This window comes from Ceratotherium simum, chromosome 9 (genome assembly GCF_057802395.1).
Source record: "Ceratotherium simum simum isolate JZ-2026a chromosome 9, ASM5780239v1, whole genome shotgun sequence".
NCBI lineage: Eukaryota > Metazoa > Chordata > Mammalia > Perissodactyla > Rhinocerotidae > Ceratotherium > Ceratotherium simum.
In genome coordinates this window covers 57,202,697-57,222,316 of record NC_141908.1, presented here as the reverse complement: position 1 = coordinate 57,222,316, position 19,620 = coordinate 57,202,697, and the positions used below count along the sequence as shown (strand labels likewise).

Here is a 19,620-nt window from a genome sequence, read left to right as displayed (position 1 = left end):
TAAGCAGTATTTCTAGGCTGGGAAGCTTTTTGGAAAAAAAAGCCAAAACCAAAAACACTTTAATCTTAGCTCCAAAGATATTTTTTCCATCTTTCCCCCAAAAGAATATTTCTAGAGCACAAAGTAGATTCATAATTGTTTAATTAGATACATTTTATATATCCTGAACATAATGGCTCCCATAGAAATAAACTAATATTTTGTACACAAACTTTATTTACGGTGCCACATTCATAATATACTGACTCTAGCCCAGTGCAAACATTTATGATACTCCCTGGTGTGTGAGGAGCTCTGCTCCCACAGAAACTTCGTTATCTAGGATGAGAGAGCAAGATTAGACAAGATGGATAATTAAAATCCACAAGGTAATAACAAAAATGTACATCAGATTATGATTAGAGACTCTTCTCCAGCCACAGCTGTAACCAGAACTAAGCAAGAGTTTGATCAGTTTCCTCTTTAACTCCGCCCCCACTGCACCTTGGGGCAGGATGTAATGATTGATTAGTGGAATCGCTGAAAGGCACGGGGCCAGAATAATGAAGAGGAGTAAAAGGTTTGAGAAATTAACAACCTGGCATCCCTTGTACTGAAACCCTTTGGTTTCTCTTACCTGGAAAATACATTTGGTGGTTTTTATGTCACATATAATTGATATGTAATATTAAAAAGTATCTCAAATGAGATTTATTTTCACAATTGCCTGGAAATTATGGGGTATTTTAAAGTAACTCATGAAAAATGACTTAATTAAAAAAAAAATAACAGCAAAATCTGAGAGTAAATTTGCACCCTGGGTGGCAGCACACAGCAGCAAAATAATTAGTTTCTGGTCGGCTTGTACACGTGCTGGTGTGTGCCATCGATCTGTTCAGTCTAGCCACATCCACAAGACCATCATCACTTATTATTGCTTTCCTTAATGACCAGCTCAAACAGAAGGAGCTTATGAATAAATCACAAGGGAGGTACAAAGACATATTATGTCCTGCTCTATTCTAGACCATTTTAGATAAAAACAAATAAGAAAAGTGCCCCGAAATAAAAAGGTTTATATAAAATTCTAAGAAATAAATCAGGTTTTATCAAGAATGATTTAATATGTATTCTACGCTTTTGCTGTTTAAACTAGTTGCAAAAGCCCCAAAATTTTGCAGGTGAAAATTCCAAATGGAATAAGCCTCACAATTCTGTAACTACCATACCAATAAAAAGTAAAAAAGAAATGAGAGATGAGACCATTACACAGATAGGAGTATTCGATGGGGAGATTTGTGAATCAGGTATTACAGGAGTATTTTCTACAACTTAATTGATCACTTGAATTGGAAGTCTAATCAGGATATCTGAATCTTGAAGATTTGGAATCTGGGATGTTATAAAATGTGGTGATTTTAATTCATTTGACATTTTTCTCATACTGAAATTCTAATCAGAGTTTCAGGTTAGCTTTGACCAACGTTCACCTACCTGAACTGTAGCTGGAACCTTGTTATCTAGTAAAGGTCCTCTCTAATAGCTAATCTTTTTCTCAATTACAACCCCAAAAACTAGGTACAGTAGTTGCTCCCAATAGGTTCCAGGTCCTCTTCCAGCTGCCTGATAGCATATGCGTCGGTCACCTGATGCCTCACCTTCCTGCTTCTCTACTTGTAGTATCTTTACTTTGCAGAATTCTTTTCTTATCTTTAGGCTAAGTATTTTGAGACTGTTCAGGGAGTGCCAATAAGTACAGACCAGAACCACTTTAAATAGTGTTTAAAGCTTTACCAATCATGGGAGAACAGACTTCTCTGAGGAAGTCAATATAATTCTAATTAAATTATAATTAAAATTAAAGGCATGTATTTCAGGATGCGGATAAAAGGATGTCAAGACGAATGAGCAGAAAAAGAATCGATACCAAGGGAAAAAGCTTACTACCACAGGGCCAGCCACCTATAGATTTAAAATGGGAATTGAAGGCATTGAGAAGTCTGGGGCGGGGGAGGTTGCTGAAGCGGAACCTTTAGATCTGGTGATGGATGAGGGAATTTACTTGGGAATGAAATTTCTTTCTAAACCAGTGCATACTGTACACATAATGTATGGACTCAGATCAAAGGAGGGATGAGTTTTAGGATAACTAAAATATTGCTCCACCTAGTGGAAACTTCAGAGTTTTCCCTTCGCTCTCAGCAGCAGTTTCGGTTTGATTGTGGATCAGCCATTACTAGGAATGCTTTGCTGAGGAGAAATAACATTAAAACCAACATCTCATAACAAAATGTAAAATGTCAGTCACCTTGTTATCAGAGTTTAAAGTAACACTTAAAATCTGATGGTAAGAATCTAAGAATAAAAACCTAACTAAGAATAAAATATATGTACTTTTATAATTCTCTAGGAAAATCTCTAAAGAGATTTTTTTAAAACACACAGGCATTTATATAGTCATCTACATGCAGAAACTCAGGAATATTGATGCAAGTTTCCTACAGAAGCCTCTGTATATTGGAGGAAGAAACAAATCTTGAAGTATGCAAAACACATTTCTGCCCCCCCTTTTTTTGTTGGGATGGATAAATTCCTTAGCTTGAATTTTATCTCTCTGCTAAGAGCAAGGTAAATGCTTAATATGTGGTCATGTATCATACAGAATCACTTGATGAAAATATAAAATATGGTTTTGCATAGAACTCATTTAAACAATGCAAATAGGCTACTAGCATTCTTGCTTCTGTTCCCAGTGGGATTCCACTAGTGCCGATGGGTGGGGCATAGGATTGAGGTGTGGGTTACATTGTGCTTCACTCAAAAATAGTCACAGTTACAGTACTCCTAAACCCACACAGAAATTCCATATGCTTTTTATTTCCTTCCAAGGTTTTAACACTGATGCCAAGTGTTCAGATCAAATACAGATATTGCCAAATAAGAGGGCACACTGTGAGTCTGGGTAGAAGAGGGACGGTTTATTATCTGGACGTAGGACAGGAACTCGATGAGCAATGTGAATACAGAGATCTACTTCAGCACACCTTTTCCTTCTTGCCCTTCACTATCCGATACAGTAAGCAATGTATCAAAGTAAAGCACATGTTGTTTACTTTTTTAAATCCATTTAAGATAGTCTCATAATTGTTCTGATCCCAGAAAGTGAATCATGCCATGATTCAAAAGATCCGTCCTTCACGTAAACCTACGAGCACACATTTCAAAAATGATTTATTGTACATCTTCGCATTTCTTAAGGCGTGAACAATGGTGTACAGATGGAACAGGTTCTGAGAAGCATCACGGCTGTTTTGACAAGGCTAGCACAAGCACACCACATCGAACAGACACGCTCGAAGTCTGAGCTGACCGACTGCCGTGGCCCAGGAGCTCCTACGACGAGGGAATGGCGCTTCTAGAAAGAGGGCCAAACGCGTGGTTTATAGGTCATGTTGCTTTAAACTCTCTGGATCAGCTTGAAGCACCAGTTACAGTTGGTTTTTCTTTACAAACTCTTCAGACTTTGGATTTTTGTATTCTGCTCCTTTGATTCTGCTTTTCGAGGAGGGTGTGGATGTGTTTTTAAGGAATATGGTTGCAGCAAAACAGAAAGGATCCAAGAGTGGTTAGGGGCATTGTCTAATGCACTTCTGAAAGTCCATTATCAAGATGGGTAGAAAAGCAAATGGTCGGTTTTCAGTAGACCCGGAAATCACGCAGAGCTCTAAGAGACATAATTGTGCATAGTTATTTATTCATTCAGAGCGTGATATGTTGGCTAGTTCTACATTCCCAGTTTACCAAAGAACAGGGCTGTCTACTTTGCTAAACCCAGGGTCCTTTCGCAGCTCCCAGTAGGTGTCGTTAGAAACCCAGGCTTCTCTTTGATTGGAATCAATCACTTTTCTGTGAAAATATATAAATCAACATTAGACACAAATCACATCAAGGTGACCTAATGATCAGACCCTCTCCTGTAGATAAGACATGTACACATACATAGGACTTCGTCAGCCAGTTAGTGTCCTATCTACTTATTGATGACTTATTGATTTTTGACAGAAATGAACACATTTTTGTTGTTAAACATTTGAAATAGAAGTGGATAGGGTCATGGGGACAGAGGCTGAGGGTAAGAATAAATCACCTCCAGGCAGAGCTAGAAAGTGGAGTGTGGAAAGACTGTAACTAGAACCTCGGGCCCCTACCCCTACAAGAACAGTCTCTGCTTCCCTTGTGGAGAAAAGTATGCACCCTCAGTAGCTCTGAGAGCCTCTGCAGGGTCCATGTCCACAGAGTGCTCTCTCAACATCTACAGGGCAAGCCTGCACTTCCGCCCAGGCCGGTCATGAGATGGCATCTATAAAGGATATGAGATTATTCAGAGCTGATTTGTCCTGGCTCTGGAGGGCAATAGATGGATTTGGAAACTACAGATTAATCTGTGCGATTTATATATAGTCCTGCAAATAATCCTGTAATAATCACCTACGATCACACCACAGAGGGACCAAATCTGAATGCACATAAGCTCCATGTGACAGAAATAAAATTAAATACTAATGAAGCCAGGACGACCTTGTGGGCAGTGGGGCCCATCTTGTCGCTGAGTGAAGGAGTGGGAACAGGTTCCTCCCATTCTAAAGGGTGCAGCTGAGGGATAAAGAGCACTCTGGGCAAGACCCTCACTCTTTTGCTGCCGCAAAAAGAAACGAGCTGTCGAGGGGAATTTATTTTTATGGTTACAAACTTTTCACAGATGCAAAATCTGATTCAATATTTTCACTGCTGAAACCCGTTTCCAAAATTAGTTTAATTTTTCCACCTTTAAGTTCCCTGGACACTAAACTATCCCTGATTTTCTCTTCACCTGGAGTTTCTCATTGCTTGTGGCGACCATCTGCAAGACATGAACTGGTTGTGGGAATGAACTGACTTACTTAAAAAATTTGGGTATATGTTCAAGGTTGTTTTCTTCCATGTATCGTCTTCGAGATCTCTGAAGCTCCTCTACTCTTTGCTTCTCTGCTGCTGCAGCTTCTAAATTTCCTTCTTCCAAAAATCTAAGCAGAAAGAAGTTAATCTTTTAATATATTATCCTCTTTTCTGAGAAAAAAGAATCTCATTTGCATAAAATTATATTCTGGTTGCTGTGAGCATAACACAGTGAACAGTAACACTCTGATAATGTCCCCTCACCCCTGCCCCAGGCCACACCTCTGCCTGCCCATCAATGAACATATTTTCTGTGTATGTGAACTGAATTATTGCGTATAGCAACAGGAAGGTACGAGTGAAAGGTGAGTGGTCTGGCTTTGAAGACTTTTCCGGGCTGTCTAGGGTTCTACAACTTGATGTTTTCAGGACGAGTGGAGAGTCCGGGATTAGAAAAGCATGAAGTCCCAGGTTGTGCCCATTTTCTCTCTTATCAAAAAGCCCTTGTTAAAGGTCACAGAATGGAAGACGGTAACTGACTGTTCTCCATCTACTTTTAGAACAGATTGGGAGGGAAGGAGTTTTCCTGTTTTATTGGAGAGTGTAAAACTGATGAAAAAAAGAAAAGGTAACAGTTGGGGAAAATTATAAAAGGCCACAGAAAGGAAATGAATCGTACATGAAATTCAGAAAGGGAATATTGAAAAAGAATTGAGAAATAAAAAGCAGACCCAATGGTGATTTGCAAATATTTAAATTTTAAAACGAGAGCAAAGAACAGGGATTCAATACGATACATATTGTACAGGAAGTTTACTGATAAATTTGAACGTCAAACAGTGAGACTACAGATTCTAGAGAGTGCGGAATATAAGAGAACTGAATAGTAGAACATTCAATACTGGGATCATTTTGGCAGAAGACAGAGAAAGCCACAAATACACTGGAAACAGAAAATGATCTTGGATGGAATTTGTACGGCATATAGAATTTTTGGAAACAGTAAAATTAGTTCTGTAGGAATGGACAACATGAGTACAGAACCATATAAGAATAATAAACAATAAGAATCAGAAGGTATTAAAGGGACTGTCTTTTGAGTACATCTCACACGCTGTGGGATTAAACCACATCAGGTAAACTCCAAACTTTGACTCCAAGCATTTCTAGGTGCCTCTGTGACTTATCCTCTTATTCTTCAGTGTAAAAGATACTCCCTGTTACAGAGTGATAGAAGTAAAGAGGGAAAAACACTGGGCAAGGATTGATTCTGTATTTAGTGGAGAGAGAGTTCACGAATTTGCAAACCTTTGGTAAATTTGGGGGTGGGGTGGTGGGCAGAAATGTTTTGTTAAAAACATCTCTGTTATCTTCTGTGGGGAACTTTCTGTTGAGCTAATCTTCTGGTTATGATCATCCTGTGAATATTGTTTTACCTAGGGTAGAAAATACTGCTGAGTGAATAAGGGAATCAATGAATGATTCGATGAATAAATAAATGATGGTGTTGAAAATAAGTCTTGATGACATCTGTAGCACCATGTCATGCTCTAGTGTCCATTTTAACTACCACTGACATGCTCACCTCTGGTCTGGCCGAAATCGGGCGTCTGTCGGTGGAAGGAGATCTTTTAGTACAGGATCTAACTCATTGAGCTCAATAGCAAACCTTGTGAAGCCATAGTAGAGCTCATAGTTGGTTGGCATGGAACCTGGAATGAGGCCAGTGAACCATTGTGAGAGGCAAAGAGGCTTATAGAATGTGTAGAAGCTGACTTAACCCGGGTGCTTAATTAATACCCATACTAATAGCAAATCTGTGGTCATAAACATTAGCCTATGAATTTTTAAGTGAATTAAATTGGTTATATTTTGCTACATGGGAAATTTTATGTTATCAGAACTGATAGATTCATATATTTAACAAAATCCAGCCTTTCAAATTATATATATTGTATATATATTATACACACTATATATATAATATAAAAATGTATATATAGTATCTTTCCGGCTAAACTACTCCATAATTTTTCTCTCAAATATTCAATTGGGTAACTAAATGTGAGTGATTAACTATGAGCATTAAGATTTCACCAGAGGGCCGGCCCTGTGGCTTAGCGGTTAAGTGCGCGCGCTGCGCTGCTGGAGGCCCGGGTTCGGATCCCGGGCATGCACCGACACACCGCTTCTCCGGCCATGCTGAGGCCGCGTCCCACATACAGCAACTAGAAGGATGTGCAGCTATGACATACAACTATCTACTGGGGCTTTGGGGGAGAAAAGAAATAAATAAAATCTTTAAAAAAAAAAAAAAGATTTCACCAGAAACACAAACTTACTTCCTTTTAGAAAGAAAAAGATGCAGATCTAAATGAACATTTATTGGCACTTTTTAACTAAACTTGAAGGCAGGATGTTTGTATGCTTTGCTCATTGATGTATTCCAAGCTCCTAGAGCACAGCCTGATGCACACTCAGTATTCAGTAAACAACTGCTGAATGAACAAACTGACCACTCTACTAGCAGGCAATTTAAATACTCACTGAGGTCTCTTAGGAAGCCAACAACTAATTTTAAAGTTAGGGCTTCACTGACAAAATTCCAATAAAAATAAATGTCATGTGGAGACTTCTTCTATTTATACTCGATATTCAATTATATGTTAGCATATTACTAGAACTCTCTTGATGTCTTTTATTAAATGTCAGCATATTGCAACTTTTTGCTGCTCAAGTGAAAAGATCACTTATTCTGGTAAGTTATTGAATTTGTGGATTTTAGATGTGTGCAGGCTTTCCTTTGTTTTATTAAAACAGAGAATAAATAACATGAGTAAAGATTTAAGTTTCTATATTTCAATTATCTAAACTCTTTAATAAAAATACCTAACTTTTAAACAGAGGCATAACACTTAGAGCGATTTTACAGGAAGCACAATCTCTGACCACACGTCAGATTTGGCCTAAATTTTACCACTCATTATTATCAAATATTGGGACTTATATAATTTATATGTTAAGTATAAATGTAACTATAACTGCCTTAAGCATCTATGGTTTTAATCTCACTGTTGCAGAAAACATAAGGTGAATTGCACAGGGTGATCTGACACTCCCTTCCTTCTGTCACTCATGGCGCCCTCCTGAGGCAAGACGCTCCTGCCAACCTCACCTGGTCTCCAGATGCACTTTGCAGAAGGGGCCACGCCACAGTAGAGCCCTTCGTGCCACTTCCCAAACAGCCGGTGCACCGCCTTCCCCTCCTGATCCATCACAACCCCCTGGACTTCATTCACATTAGAATTCCAGTAATTCACCTGGAAAAAAACAAACCCAATCAAAACACCCAATCTCGTTAATAACACCAATCCTTATAATTTCCATATGGAAAAATTTCCTTAACTTTGAAGTTCCTCATTCAAACCATTTCCAGAAATCTATCTCACAATGTTTTATATGGAAGGTTGGCTTTCTAGTTGTTAGTTGGCTTAACTTTGAAGAAAGGGATGATCTCTACTCCATTATAGCACGGCAGCACAACACTGAGAAGGCTGTTTCTATCCTAATAACCTCGTGTTAATTATAAGGTTAGGAATTTCTTCCTTAATCCTTGAATTTTCCCTTTGCTCATGGATTTAAATGAATTTAAATTGGCAATGCTGTAGAAGTAGTTTGTGAAATAATTTTCACAGTATCTGTAAATGGCTAAATTTTATCATGAAGACCCTGCTCTGGCCCTCTTCCAGCCACACTCCTCCCCAAAGGGTGATAAGTCTGGGAATTTACCCATCCATGGCCCCTGTTCTAGATCGGGCCCCAAGTAGGCAGGACCCTGGAATTCCCTGTCCAGTTAGCTCTAAGCTTACTCCATAGCCTGCACAGGCCTTTCGCTTGGATCCATCCATCCGAGGGCAGACCACCACCAGTGTGTGAAGCTTTAGGCCTGAGGGGTGGCCAGGGGTGGCTGTTTGAGGGGGGTGTGGACAGAGCTTGGATGTGCAGGCTGGACTGCCTACATACATGTGTGTGAGGCCCCTTGCAGTGCAGCACAGAGCTGGAGGTAGGAAGACAGTGGGGAAGGCTGAGGGCCAGAACTGGATCTCGGGCCCTGCCAGGATTCTAGCAGGGAGTTCTGAAGTGTCCAACCTGGCCTTGTGGAATTTTTTTATAAAAGGTCTATTTGTCAAGGTGAAAGGACAGAACATATTTTATTTGACAGTTTGTGGGCCTGATTTACATATTTTAAACATTGACACCTATGGAATAAGAACTTCCATTTGTCCTCTTGCCCAGAGCTCTGCAAACATTAGGGGCAGGCCTAGACTGAAGTGTCTCAGAGCCTACAAAACTAAATGCATGCATTTACTGTCATCACCCATCAGAGCAAATAATGATCCTGGCTTGTCAGTTCTAAGCCACCTAATGAATCTATCAGAAAAAAGGGAAAAAAAGAAAAACATCTCGAGCCAAAATAAAGATACTCAATTAAAACTAAGATGACCTCCCAAAATGGCTTAAAAGGATTTAAATAAGAAGAGAAAACTTTGAGCTTCAAAACTCCAGTAAGTTACTTGTTTCTACCATATTAGAATGAGATCAGGAGTAGAAAACATAAAGGGGGTGGTGGAGTTTCTGTACCGTGTTGAATTCTGTGGCACATTGAAAGAAACATGGGGTGACACTGTGTGTTCCACTTCAGACCAGAGAGACTGAGGGAAAATGGTGTTCTGTAGGCATTTCTATTCCAGGCATCTTTTCTTGTTAATAAAGGTAATGCTTTTTCTTGAACTTATTTGGATTAGAATAGTGACAGAGTTGGCTAAGCTCATAGTGACTGGAAGCTCTCATCTACATGCATCCTCAGAAATTGACAACTGCATTATAATTAGTTCCTTAAAATAAGAGCACTTGAATATGTTGTAATCAAGCAGAAATAGAAATAGAAACATCAACCATAAGACTTGCTATAGGCAAGAAGTGTTTTATGGAATTTTACTTAATGAACTACTGGATGGTTGCTTAAAAAGAAAATTCTTTAAAAAGATTTTTTTTTTCCCCTATTTTGAGATAGTGCCTTTTTTGACCTCCACATGTTCAGAAGTCTGCATGCCTCGAGGAACTCCATGAGCTGGTTCTGCTTTCTTATCTAAAATATCCTTAAGGATCATGATAAAGGACAGACTCACTTGCTGCTGTTTAAAGTAACTGTTTTACTTCTTCCCTAGGAAGCATATTATACTATTTCTTCTTTACCGTTGTAAGATATTATTTACCTTGACAAATGTGATTTTGCAAATGCAAACACTGCTTTTGGTATTTCTAATGGTTACTTCTCCATAATGTTCTATCCATCTCCTCCCACTGAGAATGTTGTGTATGCACGTGGTGACTTTATTCCACACATAGCAATCTCCATACCTGGTGAAGAATACAGCACGGATTAACAACAGTGGAGGTCACAAATATGTATTACTGTTTCGACTTATGGGAATATTCTTTGGTCAAAGTTTCCTTTTCCCTCATTTTCCTTTCATTTCTCTGTTGAAAGTTTCTATGTGGTCAAGTACATTTATGACATGATTCATTCATTTAAGGAACATTTCAGTGCTTTCTATAGACCAGGCGCTGAGTAGGGCATGTTTCTTGCTCTCTTGGAGCCAACAATATGGTCAGTATATGTCAACAAATACTTATAATAAAATATGATGAGGAAGCTTCATGAGAACACAAAAAGGGGAGTCTTTAGTCCTTAGATCTGCCTTGAATGCAGGGTGAGTGTCAAGGAAGACTTGCTAGAGGAGGCTGGGTTTGGTCTAAGCTTGGAGGATGGATAGGAGGGCATTACAGGTTAGGGAAAAGTATCAGAGGCAGGAAGAGCATGACGCATCTGGGGACCTGCAAGTGGTGTGCTCCAGGTGAGTGGGTGTGGTGGGAGGAAAGTCTGGAAAGGTATCATGGGGTAGAGCAGGGAAGGGCTTCAATGATACACCAGTGAGTCTGGATTGACCCTGCAGGCAACAGGCCATCGTGGAAGGATTCGAGGGAGAAGAGAGGTGTGGGAGGGCACACATTTAAGAAAGATTACTCCGAGGATGTTGTCTCATACTTTGAGTTAAGACCAAAGATGTGAATAATTCTTTGGGAAAAGACTCACGAGCATAACTAAGAGGGCACACATCTAATGCAAATTCTGGGGAGTAAGGTTACAGAATTTCTGCCAAGGAATGACATGACATAGCTTCACACCACATTTACACATTATGTATACTTTCAAATAAAATGTTATTTCAAAATAAAATAAAGTGATTCTAAGTTTCCAAAAATTTATGAATTGGTACGATGTAGGTACTATATACACCTGGAAAAACTCTTTCTTGCTCGTAAGTTTGCAAATAGTGGAAGTTTATTTTGTGGTCCTGGGAATTCTTGCCTCTCCCCACCTTCCTCCATATCCAATCTATCAGAAAATTCTATCATTCAAATAGATAAAAACAAAACAAAACCAACCAAATGAAGACAGAAAAAAACCTAATCAAGCCTTTGGCCTCAATGAAAACTTAAATTAATTTAACAAGATTTATAGGCTATATCCTCTAGAAAACAACCATATAAGGATTCCATCACTCTTCCTTAATAAATGACTTAGAAATGAAAAATAGTCCCTTAATCCAAGATTAACTCAAAAGTGATATTATAAATTGTATAGAAAATAAATGGCTAAAAAAGAGAACCTGTCATATAAAATGCAAACTAACAAAGTGACTGGGATAGGTAGGGACCTGGTGTTGACTGATGAATGGAGGATGTGCAGAGAAAAATAGGAAGCTTTGATACACATGCTAAAGTTCTCATTTGCTTTTGTGGGAGACCATTCTCGAAACTTCAATGAAGTTAACAGAAGCTTTGGCCATACAGGGAAATGGACCCTTGGCACTTTCCAGAGTTTCACATACCCATTTCTGAGTTAGGAAAGCAGATAAGGGACCAAAAGGAAGATGAAAGCAACCTACCTTGGAAGCATGACATTCAGTGTTCCAACAGGCAGGATTTCCATTGACTTCCCCCAGAACTTGTTTTTCCATCTGATATCTAAATGACATAGGCAGAGGACAAGAAATATATACTCCATATCTAATCATTTATTCTATAAAAACTAACTTTTGTATTACACTTTACATGTTACAAAGAACTTTTGTAATCACAATTGATTCTATACTGTTGATTTAACATGACAAGTGCCTAAGGACAGGACAAGGTGAAAAGATTAACTGTGAACCAAAAAAATCTACAATTTATGTTTCTCCATAATACATGCTCCATGTTTGTTTTCAACTAATAAAACTAGGAAAATCCTGGAATAAGATGTGTGTGTAAGTGTATATATTCACATACATGCATAACTCTACTGTGCTTTAATGTCTAGATAAATGTTGTTATAAGTTTTAACTAAAGATGGAAATAGTTAACATATGTATAAAAAAATGGGGTATATAGTAAAAATAATTGCAATATGGCAATACCACTGATTTATATACATATTCTAAGAGTTATATATATGATTTGGGAGAACAGTACAAAAATAAAATCTCTAAATACAGATAGGTAAGATTTATGAGAAAGTGGGATTAACTTAACTAACATGTTCCTACACTGTTAAGATACAGCCCAGGGCCCAGCATTTTATCTCACATGATGGTTTCATGTTTTACTTGTGGAAACTTAGGTTTACCTGTGCATTCATAATAACAACTGCCTGGTCCCATTTTAATAAACTAAGGGAGCTTAGTGCTGTCTCCACAAAATTTCTGACTCGTTTTTATGAGCAAGAAATGATTTATTTTCTTATTTTGCAATACAGTACAGTTGCAGTGCTCTATCACTTTGTGTTTTCAGACTGAGGAAGTGCATATGAGAAGAGTCATTCTGTGAGCAATGAAGCACCCTTCCAAACACGAAGAACTATTTATACTTAATGGTCAAATTTCCATGTGTATATATTTTTATTTCTAAAGGGGTTTTGAAATGTTTTATTTTAGGTGAGTTTGTAACACATTCTGACTGAACAATGGGCATTAATTAAATAGAGACTTCAATCCAAACCCCTGAACCTCACTGAGTTAAAGACCAGAAATCACTGCAATGTTATATACCTAAATAGACTGTGACCACAGATGATGTGCCGTGGAGCCTTCCTTCAGGATTAAGATCTCTTTGCACATCCTCAAGAAGCAAGAAGGCAGCAGATATAACCTTTTGTATGTTATAGATGCAGACAATGGGGTACAATGAGGTAAAGTGATAGCACCGGGCTGGCACAGTTAGCAAGGGCTTTGCTTCCTAGATAAACAATCTCATCTCCTAGATGACATGGTTTCATGTTTAAAGCAGGAAATCTAATTTCTCAAATTGAACTCTGCACCAATTACCAACATTCTCTGAGTTCCAAAGTTAGAAATGTAAACTGAGTACATTGTACCTTTGGAAACTAGAAATTGTTTCATAGGCTCATCAATTGGATTTTTAAGTTGTAACTGAGACACAAACCTTGCCAAAACACAAAATTCTTGGATTCACAGTGACAGGCAGAAATGGGTGGATGATGGCTAACCTGGTAATCAAGAACAAAAAAAGAAGGCAATGACATCAGTGTTAAAACTTTCATAAACAAAAATTTTTTTTACAACCTATATTGGCTACTTCCAAATAAAAACTACTCAACCCCTCCATCTCTATTAGTGAATTTTTCTCAAAATGTATAAGTAACTTACAGAATCTTGAACTCGTAAGACTTCATGCTTAAACACAGAGAACTTAAGAGTGGACAATTATATAGATAATCTAAGTGAGTGTTCTGTTAACTGGTATCATAACCCACCCAAATGGAGGTTTATCAAAAAGCTATTTTCATCATCGTACTGCCCTCCTACCTACACAGAGACCTCCCTGAGTCCAGTGGGACATACCTGTTCTGAGAAAAAGCGGAATCCCTTGTCCTCTCTAATGCATTCGTAAGTCTCCCCAAGGACAGGGTTGAATGGCTTACTTCCTGCTCTGAAATAGGTGGAGCAATATCCTGAAACTGCAAATGCAGCAATAAGAACCTGTTAAAACATTCAAGAAAGGAAAATAATATAGGAGAGACTGCTTCCAGGTCTGTTTGGCCCAATTCCTCTAGATTTTACACGCCCCCGTCAACAGGTGCTGATTTGATGGCATCTGCATTTTCTGTTATTTGCACAGACTCTTCATAAACTCAAGGGGAAAAAAATAAGTGAAAATGAGGCTAAACCCTCGTATGAGAACCAGCAGGCAACTGAGGCCAAATATTCTTCATTCACCTGTCCACCCAATTTCCTGAGTATCACAGAGCTCAGTTTTTGAAACCCATTTTATAGCTTATGCCATTTGCACAATCTTAGCGCCATGTGCAGAAGGGTGATGGCTGCTGGTGCTTTTCAGAGGGCAGGTCAGATTTTCCACAGTCATGTGGAGTAGAGGCCAGGGCAAAGCACAAACAGGTTACTTTCTCAGACCCAAGTTCCTGGACAAATGGGCTCTTTTGGAATTCAGGAAAAGCTGAAAAAGCAAGGCCAGGCATGCCTTAAACCTGTAAGGAGTGTGACACCTTTCCATCCTAACTTCAGAAACACTCTGAACCAAGGATAAGTCACAAAGTATCTCTTCCAGTAGAATTCATGCAAATAGACCGATTCCTCTCTTACCCAAGCAGAGAGAACGTTATGCAAATATGCCAGCATAGTGAATTCTGCCCTAGCCCAGGTCTAAGGTTGACAAATCCCCGAAGAGCACTGCTCTGTTATTTATTACCATGCGCTCGTAAGGATCGTCAGTTTCTGAAGCCTTGTCCAGAAGCTCGCTGTATTCAATTTCCTCGCAGAGATGCTGCAGAGTGTTCAGTGGCTCGTTTAGCTCTACAGGCATAGAGACTTTAGATAGGTCTTTGCCAATGTTGTTCCTCAAGATGTTCCAGAGGTTAATGTTACCGGTGTCTGGACAGGGAGCTGGCAGGCATGTTCGACGTCCATTTCGGAAGGCCCCTCCTGTAAGCTCCCCGTTCAAGACTGAAAGTGAGAAAAAGACGAGAATCACAATGATAGATACTTCGCTTTTCTGATTTCATATAACCTGAGAGGGAAATAACCCTTTCAAATAATTCTGACTGTGATACATTTCTTAAGCCTTCATTATACTCTCTCAAAAATTATTTCAGTACAAGGTTGTTAATAAATGCATAAAACACAAGCGTACCTTTAAACAAGGTATTAAATATACACAAATCTTATTCAAGAACAAACAAGTCAGATTCTAAAAAATTAAATATATTTAATAAGAAGGACTCAAACTTTTGGTTTAAGCAAGAAGTAAAACTTTTTCACTTAACCATATACCTAACAGATTTTTCAACCATTTATCTCAACAGAAAATCTATTGAACAACCAGCTGCAAAAGGAACAATTAGTGAGGGGGGAAAATGATTGTTCACTGAATCACCAGCATTGTGCTTTGGCATGTAGACAGAACAACCTGGAAGCTCAAAGAAATGCATACTTTGCCGAGAAATGTTGTCTGCGACGCTGGTGTTATCTTCAGATATATTATCACTCACATCACTGATGTACGACTCATCATCTGAAGCCTAAGGAAGGAAAGAACATAGAAAGGATCAGAATTCTTGTTAAGTCTTGAAAGTTCAGAAAATCAAATGATTGAAAACAACAAGATGTTGCCCAAATGAGGAGCAGAGGTCATAGTGGGAAATGTATTTGGTATATGTGCAATGAACACCTGAGGGTCTTCTGTGAGCCAGAATATAGGATTGCTTGAAAGCAGCCCTCGTCTTTAAATAGCTCCCTGTACCTAGTTGGGGTGGGAGACTGAGGGAGGCTAGTACATAACTAGAAATATTTCAATATAATACAGTAAGAATGTGCAGTAAAGGAGGCCCTATGACTCCCCCTAGTGGAGTCAGGAGAGGCTGCCCAGAGGAAATAATATTTGAACTGGGGGTTAGAGAAGTTGTTAGAAGCGGGAGCAGCAGAGGAAGAAGACAGAGTGTGCAAAGGCAAGGACCAGGAGAGAAACATTTATTCTAGGAAAGCTAAGAAGTTGAGTGACTGTGACAGAGGTTGGGGTGAACAAGAAGAAGGTCTGTCCGTGAAGGGCTTTTCATGTCAGCATACAGGGTTCACATATAATCCTGTGAGTTATTAAATGCAAGGGAATGATAGAGTCATATTTAGTTTTCAGGAAGGTACTTGACAGCTTTTAAGGAGGCCAGGTAATAGGATACTGCATAGATCCGAGTAAGAAATACTGACAGCTTAGATTAAGATGGCCACAATGAGGATCCAGAGGTAAAGGCTCTTTGAGAGCCATGTTTGAAGTATAATGGACAAAATTTGGCAGATTATTTGGGGTTGGGGCAGGAAGATTTAGGGACAGAGAGAAATAAAGAATTAAGCTACTCTCTACATGAGAAAAACATGGAACTAAAATGAAACCAAAATTTGCATGAGAATAAAATTTAGAGGCAACATGTGTACTTAGAAATGGAGCAGATAAGAAAACAGAGGAGTACGGTAGAGCCATTCAGAAAATGGGAAAAACTAATGTCTCTACTGCAGGCAAGAAAGTTGCTGATACTTATTTACTTTCTTCAAAATGGAAATAGCACTATGTTATTTCTGAACATAAAAACGAAACATTCTTATTGTAAAAAATTAGAAATTACATGAGGGTAAACAGATGATATGAAAATCACCCCTAATCGCATCACCTACAGGAGATCACTTTTAACATTTGGTGAGTGTTACCCCCAATTTCAAAATGCCTATACAAACATATTGATACATCTGTCTTTAGATACTGAATAAGGGGATCAGTTTACATATTGTTTTATAGTGTTCTGTATATATTTCCATTCTAATACATATAGCTCTTCATCTTTATTTGGAATGGCAACTTATTTCATAAGATGGTTATGACACAAGGAATTTAACCAGCATTTAAGTGGTTTCTAACTTTTTATTATTATAGACAATATCTGGGTGAACATCCTTGTAAATATATTTCTGTGAATCTGTCTGGAAATTTCATTAAGATTTATTCCTAGAAGTGAAATTGCTGCATCAAATGGGTCACTTTTAGGCTTTAGTCCTATGTTGTCAAACTGTTCTCCTGAAAGACTGTATTAATTTCTTCTCAGCAGCAGTATACGAGAGTATCTCTCTCTCCACACCCACTTCAACACCATATATTATCAATCTTTTTTAGTATCTATCTACCTAACATACACAAAAAACCTCTTTTTAAAGTTTGGATTTCATCTTTTGTGAATTTGTTTTCTTATCTTTCACACATTTTTCAGTTTGTCATAGAGGTTGCATTTTTTCTTAGTCTGCAATTTATTTTTTAACATTGTTTATGCAATTTTTTTTTTTTTGCCATGTAAAAGTTTTAAAACTGTATGTAATAAAAACAATCAGTCTCTGCCTTTAAGTTTTCTGGATGTATTGCTGATGTTTGTAAAATTAGAGTTGAGAAAAGCTCATATATTCAGGGAGAACAGAGTGATGGACAGAATGATTGCGTGTATAAATGAATCATGGTAGTGTTGTTTCTGCACACTGAGCGAGTCTATAAAGATGGTCAATTGAGAATAAAGTCTTTTTCTGATTCATATTTTCCCTCTGCAACTAGCTTCCAGTTCCCACTGACTGCAGCAGAGCTGCTGGTTAAAACATCAGGCTCATGAAACCCGCCCACTGGGGCTTGAGAGAAAAAAAAGGTAAAGCAAACTCTTCCACGTGATTTCTCTGAAAAAAGCTGATCACACCGGATTCTGTTAGAGGAGACACATGTGTGCCTGAACCAAATTCATGCTGCATGCATGTTTATTGTTTGAATGTTTGCTAAGCAAACAGTCATGTTTATCCTACAAAAAGCTATAAACAGTCTATTCCTCTTCAGCTTCTAATCTCCCCCAAACTAATATATGATAGAAATGGTCCAATACCCATGTGGATGTAGAATGGTCCACGTAGATGTAAAAGAATTCTACAATGACAGTGGCCCTGGAGTAAGATCTGTATTACCATATGTGTGGGCAGTAGCTAAGGCTGGGCACTTGGGCTGTGGTCCACTCCCGTTATCCTGTATCTAAAGTTAAGGCTCTGAAGTAATAAACATTGAATATATATTTGTTTTCTCCCCATGGTTAAGAAGTCCTGGGGCCAAATATTTCTCTTGAAGAGCTTAGGGATTCAAAAGAGTTCAGGAAATATTTTTTTCTAAATGTGACCAGGCATGTAGCATTGCAGAAACAAGTTTCAAAGCAGAGGCAAGGAAGTAGATCATTCTGGAAGCAAGAAGAGCATTTTCTAAAGGGGCCGAGCATTCATAAAGTGAGGTGCATTGGTGGAGATCACATAAAGAGGATTTTTCTCTCAGTCATGGAAAATGTTAATGTAAGACAGCTAATGCCCAGATGTTTCTCAGATTAATCATGGGTTAAGGTGCTGTAAGCATTCCTTCCTTCATTCACTTAGCAAATATTTATTGAGTACCTGTTCTGGGCTCACCAGAACGGCTCTTGTGCTGGGGACACAGTGGTGAAATCTCTGCCCTCATGGAACTTACATTCTAGTGGGGGAGACACACAACAGACAAGTGAAATATATGGAGTATGTATTTTGTTAGATAGTGATAAGTATTAAGGAAAACAAATAAGAAAGGAAGAGGAATACGAAAGATCAGGGGAGTGGAGGAAATGGTAGCTCTAACTTGTAGATAGGGCAGCCAGGGTGGGCTTCTCTGAAGGTGACTTTTGAGTAGACTGAGGTGAGTGAGGGGTTGGAATGTGTGGCTCTCTGGAAATGTTCCAGTCAGAGTGGACGGCAAGTGCAGAGGCCCAACCACCTCTGGTAGATGTAGTGCAGAATATGCAGCCTGAGCCGACCCTGCAGCCACTGCTAGGACTCACTCATGTACAGTACATTAGCTAGGTGGACTTGCTAAGTGTGTTGGTGTGAAGACTCAAGGAATCTTCTGGAGGTCTCATCACAAGGGAATTTAGAGACTCGGGCAGCTGAGGTTGACACAGTACCAGTCTTAGCCGAAGGAGAAGAATGACTCTGAGAACATCGTGTCTGCCACTTGGGTTTATTCCTGGCCTAGCATCTTGAAATACTTAAGACTGAGCATTGTGATAAAGGGAGAAGATTTAAGTAAAAATATTCATTTTATGAAAAACTGTAAGATACAGGGCACATGGAATCAGTTCTTTCCAATGTGGGTTGTAGGAGAGAGTCACTTTCTCTACTTCAGCAAGGGACATGGGGGATCTTTAGCAAATTGACAACTCCAGGAACCACTCCTCTGGCCCCTGGAAGGCTCCAGAAGAATAGAGGTTGCAAGAGGCCACAGCTGAGAGCAGAGATCTGATTATAATGGTCTTTGTATGATAGCTAAGGAGTTTAGATAGTTATCTTAAGGACACTGGGGAATAGGGACACAACCAGATTTGCATTTCAGAAAGATTAATCAGGCTACCCAGTGGAAAATGGATTAGAGGGGGCAAGAAGAAAGGCAGGAAAACTGGTTATGGGGACTGACAGGGTGACCGAGGTGGGGAGACGATGGAGGAGTGAATTGGATGGTAGCAGGGAAGCTGTAGGAAAATGT

At 38.9% G+C, this 19,620-nt stretch overlaps 1 protein-coding gene across 6 annotated transcripts in view; it reads right to left on the bottom strand.

The window, feature by feature from the left end:
• Positions 1 to 2,836: 2,836 nt before the first annotated feature.
• OSBPL6 (oxysterol binding protein like 6) overlaps positions 2,837 to 19,620 on the bottom strand; it is a 202,091-nt gene continuing 185,307 nt past the window's right edge. For all 6 annotated transcript variants that reach the window (XM_087435435.1, XM_087435434.1, XM_087435438.1 and 3 more), the window contains 10 exons: positions 15,487 to 15,574; positions 14,746 to 14,999; positions 13,881 to 14,018; positions 13,462 to 13,525; positions 11,928 to 12,006; positions 10,191 to 10,335; positions 8,090 to 8,234; positions 6,500 to 6,626; positions 4,920 to 5,042; positions 2,837 to 3,885 (listed from right to left, as the gene is read on the bottom strand). In XM_087435435.1, coding sequence (XP_087291561.1) covers positions 3,777 to 3,885; positions 4,920 to 5,042; positions 6,500 to 6,626; positions 8,090 to 8,234; positions 10,191 to 10,335; positions 11,928 to 12,006; positions 13,462 to 13,525; positions 13,881 to 14,018; positions 14,746 to 14,999; positions 15,487 to 15,574 — 1,272 coding nt within the window. In that variant the 3' untranslated portion in view covers positions 2,837 to 3,776. The remainder of the gene's footprint in view (positions 3,886 to 4,919; positions 5,043 to 6,499; positions 6,627 to 8,089; positions 8,235 to 10,190; positions 10,336 to 11,927; positions 12,007 to 13,461; positions 13,526 to 13,880; positions 14,019 to 14,745; positions 15,000 to 15,486; positions 15,575 to 19,620) is intronic.